At 38.2% G+C, this 7,819-nt stretch overlaps 1 protein-coding gene across 1 annotated transcript in view; it reads right to left on the minus strand.

Moving 5' to 3' along the window:
• Positions 1-7,819, minus strand: part of STK31 (serine/threonine kinase 31) — a 148,045-nt gene that overhangs the window by 127,120 nt on the left and 13,106 nt on the right. The window contains exon 3 of the mRNA XM_006146687.1: positions 3,413-3,511. Coding sequence (XP_006146749.1) covers positions 3,413-3,511 — 99 coding nt within the window. The remainder of the gene's footprint in view (positions 1-3,412; positions 3,512-7,819) is intronic.

Here is a 7,819-nt window from a genome sequence, read left to right on the forward strand (position 1 = left end):
GGGATGGCCACACCGCAATCCCTTCTCCTCCATTCTCCTCTCAGGATCTTGGGCATGCATGCACACACGCCTGGCGTGGGTTTTAAGCCACCAGGTCCAGGATGCAAACCAGAGTCGACTACGTGGGAGTCCAGCAACATAGCCATTATGCGAACTGCTGGTTCCCAGGAGTTTATTCTTAATACAAAAAAAAAAAAATGAAGTCTATGCATAGTTTCTTCATAATGTGCATTTTCCCATAAATTTTTGAAGACCCCTCATACACTTAGAAGACTTTTATAAGGCTTTCACAGTAGTTTCATTCACTATAGCCAAAAACTGTAAATAGTTCAAATGCCCATTAAAAGGAAGGACAGATAAATTGTGTTATACAATGAAATATTGCATAGCTTGAAAAAGAGCAAATTACCAATATACTAATACACACAACAATATGGAATTACATAGAACAAAAGAAGCCAGACACACACTATGAAAGTACAGATTGTATGATGAAGAACAGGTAAATGGAAACCAGCAGATGGAGTAATGGTTGCGTCACTGGACTCCCACATAGTCGACCACAGTTCAAGTCCCAGACCTAGTGGCTTAAAACTCACACTGGGCATGTGTGCATGCATGCCCAAAGTCTGGAAAGGAGAACAGAGAAGCAGGGATTGCAGCATGGCCATCCCCTCTGGAAGGTGATTTCTCACTTTATGTATATCAAGCACATGCATCCTATAGCAAAAATATCGCTAAAAAAATTTTTTTTAATAAAAAAAAAAAAAAGATAAATGGATCTATGTTGAAAGAAGTCAGAATGATGTTTACTTAACCCTGTTAGGGGAGTACTTCGAATTAACTGAGAAGGGTCCCCAGGGAATTTTTCTAGAATGATGAATCAAATCTTGATTTGTATGGTAGTCACATGGATAAATATATATATAAAAATCCACTAAGCTATATACTTAAGAAATATGTACTTTACTATATGCAATTTATATCTCAGTTTAAAAAAGAAAAAGGAAAAAAATCCTCATAAAGGTGTCTCTTACAAATTTTTTGTAAATCAGTGTCAAAGTCAAGCAATCTATTTTGTTCATCAGTGCCTATACAATGCCTAATACAGTGCCTAAACCAGCAGGTAGTGCAGAAGTAGCCAGATCCCACATGACCAAGAGCACGTTTCAAGTCCAGGACCCAGTGTTTTGAAAAACACACCCAGCACATATCCACACATGCCCAAAATTCAGAGAGAAGAAAGGAGGAAAGGGGACTGCAGCCACCTGGCCATCCCCCCTGGAGGGAAGGGGTGATTTCTCACTCTCTCTCTCTCTCACTGTCTCTGAGTCATATACATACCCTATACAAACCTAAAAAAAAAAAAATACAGTGCCTGGTACATCCATGATTACTGCAGCATGATTCACAATTGCTAAGACATGCAATCAACCCAAATGTCCAAGAACAGATGAATGGATTGAAAACCTGTGGCACATACACTATGGAATACTACTCAGCCATAAAAAAAAAATGAGACCCTGGCATTTGATAGAAAGTGGAGGAACATGGAAGATTTAATGCTAAATGAAGCAAGTCAGATTATGAAAAAGAGGTGCTATATGTCCCCACTTAATATATATCAAATGTCTGTACTCCATGGCAGAAAATGAAGGACTGGAAGGCATAAAAGCATGGAAAGCAACTATGGAGACCAGAAATAGCATGGAAGGAGGGCCAGAAATGGGGGCAGGAGGGAGAAAATCAGGGAGAAATAAAATTCAATGCACAAAAATACATGGAAAATTATCTGTTGATGACAATGTATATGGTAATTTCTTTAACTGGACTAACATACAGGGTATTCATGCAGAAAAATTTATTTTCAATGTTGCAAAGATATACAGAAACTGTAAAAAAATAAGAAAATTTTTAATTTAAAAAAAGAAGAAAAAAAGAAAAAAAAAGTGCCACAATGCCTGGTACACAGCAGATAGTTAACAGGTATTTTGGTTTGTGGGTTTTTTTGTTGTTGTTGTTGTTTTGGGGGTTGTTTTGATGGAATACTACAACTTTTAAATCAATTTTCCAATATTTTTAATGTGGTAAAATACACATGACATCAAATCTTTTTTTTCTTTTTTTCTTTTTTATTTTTGGAGACGTTTTTGCTATAGGGTGCGTGCACTCACAAGAAAGACAGAGAGAGACAGAGAGACAGAAAGTGAGAAATCACCCCCCAGGGGGATGGCCACGCCACAATCCCTTTTCCTCCATTCTCCTCTCGGGATCTTGGGAACACACGCACACGCGCCCGGTGTGAGTTTGAGCCACTGGGTCCAGGACTCGAATCATGGTTGACTACGTGGGAGTCCAGCAACATAGCCATTACGCTAACTGCTGGTCCCAACATGACATCAAATCTTAACCAGAACTAGGCCCATGGCATCACAGTTAAGGGAGTTGGATCCCACATGGCCAACTGCATGATTCAAATCCCAGAACCTAGTAGTTTGAAAAATACACCAGGTGCATGTATGTGCATGTTCAAAGTTCCAGCTAGATGGAGAAATAAAGAAAAAGACATGGCAACATGACCATGCTCCACTGGAGCATGCTTTCTCTCTCTCTTTCCTCTAGTGAGCACAGGTGTCCTCTGACATTTTTTTTTTTTAATTAACCATGTTTAAGTGTATGGTTCAGTAACATCAAGTACATTCATATTCTTTTTTAATTTAGCCAAGAGAGCATGTGCACTCCCTAAGAGAAAGAGAGAATGGGTGTGTGAGAAAGCACCTCACCATAGGGAATGCTCACACTGCAATTCCTCCTCCCTTTCTTCCCCCTTTCAGGATTTTGGACATGCACACACATGCATACAGCATGTTTTCAAGCCACTGGGTTCAGGACTCAAACATCACAGTTGGCCAGGTGGGATCTAGTCACCTTAACCACCATTGACTGGCCCACATTCATTCTATTTTGCAATCATCATTACAATTTATTTCCATAATCTTCCATCTTATAAAACTCTACAACTGTTAAACAACAACTATCTATTCTTGCCCTCCCTCCAGTCCCTGGTAATCACCTTTCCACTTTCTGTCTCGGATTTTGGCCACTCTAAGTATCTCAAATAAGTGAAATCACAGACTATTTGTCTTTTTGTGACTGGTTTAATTTATTTACCATAAGGGCCTCAAAATTCATCCATGTTTTGGCTTATAATGGAATTTCTTTCCACTTTAAGGCTGAATAATATTCAGTACATAAGTATTTTTGGATGAATGACTATAATTATCATGACTATAATTTATAAAAACAATAGAAATCTGCATCTTCCTTTCAAATATACCCCAAATTATAAAATCTTAAGACACTATATTGTTAACAGGAGGGATGAAATAAGCATAATCAAGAATACGCTCACCTTCTTTGGATCAAGATTCCCAAAAACTGAATTGGAATGGGGACAAACTTCAGACAGTGAGCAACCAATCTTCATAATATCCTTATTTCTATTGATATTCTAAAAAGAACATACAGTACAACATTCAGTAAAACATTTGACAATGTTATATATAATTGAAGGTTCTACTAAGCATGACACTTAAAAACTTTTGAACCATCAGAAATTAAATCAAATTCTTATACTGGGGCCGGTATGTGATATGGTGGGTATGGTGGCTGGACTCCCACATGGCTGACCATGGTTTGAGTCCTAGACCTGGCAGCTTGCTTTCTCACTTTCCTTCTATCTCTCTGGTCAACTTCAAAAAACTAAAATAAAATGACAATGAATAAAATTAAAATAATTCTTTAAAAAATTCTTATATCAGTAGTTTTACATCATTTAAACTGACTCTTCAAAAGACATAAGAGTAGGCTACAGGAAAAGTTTACCTCCAAGTGAATTCAAATTAGAGTTCAAACAAGATACCTAACATTATTAAATATAATATGAGAATACAGTTCTGTGCAGACTCACTGACTCCAGGGTTAGAACAGAGAAATGAAATGATTCTGGAACATCTGATGGCAGAGAGGTGCCAAAAGTAAAGAGGTGCTCAAAAAAACAAATGGCACATGCTGAGATAACAATTAGTCAACCTTTGTTCTTTAGTTCTTTGTCCTAATGGCCAAAGCTGAATAATTTAAACAATTATCACAGTTGATTATAACCCATGAATAAATATTCATGAGTCTACATATAAAATAAGTAAAATGCAAAGAAAACTCTTCCTTAGAGAAGAATTTCAATTAATAAGAAATGAGGAGTGGGGCTTGCAGGTGGCATAGTGGTTGAGGTGCTAGACTCCCACATGGCTGACTGTAGTTCAAGTCCCAGACCTGGTAACTTACTTTCTCACAATCTCTCTCTGGTCAAATTAAAAAATAATGAGAGTAAGTAAAATTAAGTGATTTTTTAAAAATAAGAAATGAGGGTTAATATAAAAATCATCATTAGGCAAACATCATAGTAGCAGGGAGTAGAGACAGCCAGTAAGACCAACTGAGGAAATAAACTGCCTCAGGACCTCTTACTATCTTCCAACTGCCCTAGGTACAACCCAGACTGGCTGCTCCTACCTCCCTTCGCCATCATTACCCCCCAGAGCCTGCTCTGAGAGCAGGGAATAGTTACAGCTAATGAGACCTACTGAGGCAGCAAGAATGCCATAGACCTTTCACTGCCTTCTGACCCAGGAATATTTTGAGACTTCATACTTTTCTGACTCCTACTCCCTCCTCCATTAAAATCCTCCAACTCAACCCAGGTACACCTGCTCCCGAGAGAGAGAGAAACAAATCAACATCTAAAGCTGGCTATATACACATTTCTCTGACTGGAAGACAAGGGGAAGAACATGTCAGAGAAGAGCTCTTCTTCTCCCCTGAAAGTATAGAACTGACACCAGGAAAGTAAGAACTGAGAATCCATCAGATAACTAAAATCCAGCACAGAGGCACAAGAAATATGGGAAAACAAGGAAACACCTCTTCTTCAATGAAACAGAGCAACTCTTCTTCAATCATAGACAGCACAAAAGAATTTGCGGAAATTTCAGAAGTAGAGTTCAGAATATTCGTGCTGACAGAGATGAAGTCTTTCCAGGATTTGAAGGTTATGAAAATATTGATAGCAGACTGGACCACACAGAAGAGAGAATCTCTGAACTGGAAGACAAAACCTTTGACTTAGATAAAATCACCAAAAATAATTTTTAAAAATGAAGATATATGTGAAATATTAGACACTATCAAATGCACAAATATCTGAATTATAGGAATTCCAAAAGACAAAGAATCAAACAAGAGCATAGATCTTATCAATGAAATATTTGTAGAAAACTTCCAAAATCTAGAGAAGCATTCAGTCATCCACACAAGAAATACAAAGGACCCCATCTACATGAGAAATACAAAGGACCCCAAATAGAATCAACATAAGAAGATCCTCACCATGCCACATAATAGCCACAATGGTAAAAAGCATAAAAACAATATTCTAAAAATGGCAAGAGAGAAACAAGTCACTTAGAAAGGTTATGCTATTAGGCTAACATCAGACCTCTCAACGAAAACAATGCAGGCAAGAAAAGAATGGGAAGATGTATTTGAAATACTAAAAGAAAAATGATTCCAACTAATACTATACCCAGCAAGATTATCCTTCAAATGGGACGAATGAATAAAATCATTCTCAGAAAAACGAAAACTGAAAGAATTCACCAATACTAGACCAGCTCTTCAAGAAGTACTCAAGGGAGGACTATATATATCAGAAAAACTAAAAAGAGACAGACAGAAATAAGAGAACAACAACAACAACAACAACAAAAACTGAACAAATGGCTAACAAAAGGCAGGGACAAATTGGCAAATATTGATAATAACATAGAATGTTAATGGATTAATTTATATAATCAATGGGCCAGAAGATGGTGTAGCAGTTACATTGCTGGACTCCCACATATCAAACCACAGTTCAAGTATCAGACCAAGTGGCATGAAAATCATGCTAGGCACATGTGAACGTGTGCCAAGATCCCAGGAGAAGAATAGAGAACGGATTGTGGCATAGCCATCCCTCCCTAGAGGAGGTGATTTCTCACTTTCCCTCTCACTGTATCTATCTGTCTCTCTCTCCAGCAAGCACACATGCCCTAAGGCAAAAACCTCTTTTAAAAAATCAATCAAAAGACACAGACTAGCTGAATGGATAAAAAAAAAAAAAAAAAAAAAAAAAACATTTGCTGCCTACAAAAAACACACCTCATAGATAAAGACATACATAGACTAAAAGTGAAAGACTGTATAAGATATTCCACACAAATGGAAACCAAAATAAGGCTGAAGTTGGGATACTGAATCAGACAAAGTAGGCTTTAAGAAAAAAACTGTAAGAAGAGCCAAAGGACAATATACAGTACTAAAAGAGCTAATTAACCAAGAAGACATAACACTTATAAATATCTATGCATCTAATTCAGGAGCACCCAAATACATGAAAGAAAGATGGCTAGATCTAAAGGAAGAGATAGACTGCAACATGATAATTATTGAGGATCTCAACACCTCACTATCTCCTTTGAATAGATCAACTAGACAAAAAATAAGCAAAGAGATCCAGGATCTAAACATCATATATGAAATGGACTTGACAGACATCTAGAGAACTTTCTACCCAACAACCACAAAATACACATTTTCTCATCCTTGCACAGAACCTTTTCAAAACTTGACCACATAATTGGGCACAAAACGAGCCATTACAAATTCAAAGGCATGGAAACTATATCAAGCATCTTCTCTGACCATAAGGGAATGAAACTAAAAATTAATTTCAGAAAAATCCCTTGAAAATACACGAACATATGGAAATGAAGCAATCTACTCTGGAATGACTTAACAACCACTAAAGAAGTTAAGACTGAAATAAAAAGATTCATTGAAATCAACGATAATGAATGCACGAGATTCCATAATCTCTAGGACACAGCAAAAGAGTCATAAAAGGGAAATGCATAGCAATTAGTGCACATAAGAAAAGGATGGAAAGGTGGCAAATAGACAACCTAACAATATACTTCAGGGAACTGGAAAAACAACAACAACAAATGCCAGGGTAAAAGAAGTAATAAAGATTCAAAGGGACCAGTAGATGGTGTAATGGTTACGTCACTGGACTCCCAAGTAGTCAACCACAGTTCAAGGACCAGACTCAGCAGCTTAAAACTCATGCCAGCCCACGTGCATTCATGCCCAAGGTCCCAAGAGGAGCCTGGAGGAGAGGGGAGAAGGTGTGGCCATCCACCCTGGGGGATAATTTCTTGTTTTCTGTCTCTATGTCTCTCTCTCTCCAGCAAACACATGCACCCTATCGCAAAAACACTCTCTCTAAAAAAAGACATAAGAAAGATTCAATCAAAAATAAATAGAGAAAATCTGGATCGAGCCGGCCAGTAGTTCCAGACACCAGGCGGACTGAGGCTGCAGGCCTGACCCTTCCGAATCTCCACGCATCCCCACCGTTCTTCCTCCTTGGACCCCAGGTTGGTTGCCTGGGACTTTAAGGCGAACCCCCACCACACCACACCCGCAAAGCAGTTCTGGACACCAGGCGGACTGAGGCTGCAGACCCGACCAACCTGGTACTGTCACTCATCATCTGATCCTTTTCCACTAGCTTTTGGACTGTTTCAATTTTGGTGATTTGAGTAGCACATGGCGCGCAACGCACGATTTACTTTTTCCATTTTGTTTTTCTTTGATCTTGGGGTGTTACTTATTAGGTCAGTTGAAGGCTCACCACTGCTTAGAAACAACGAGGACT

Source organism: Tupaia chinensis, unplaced genomic scaffold (genome assembly GCF_000334495.1).
Source record: "Tupaia chinensis unplaced genomic scaffold, TupChi_1.0 Scaffold000184_1, whole genome shotgun sequence".
Taxonomy (NCBI): domain Eukaryota; kingdom Metazoa; phylum Chordata; class Mammalia; order Scandentia; family Tupaiidae; genus Tupaia; species Tupaia belangeri.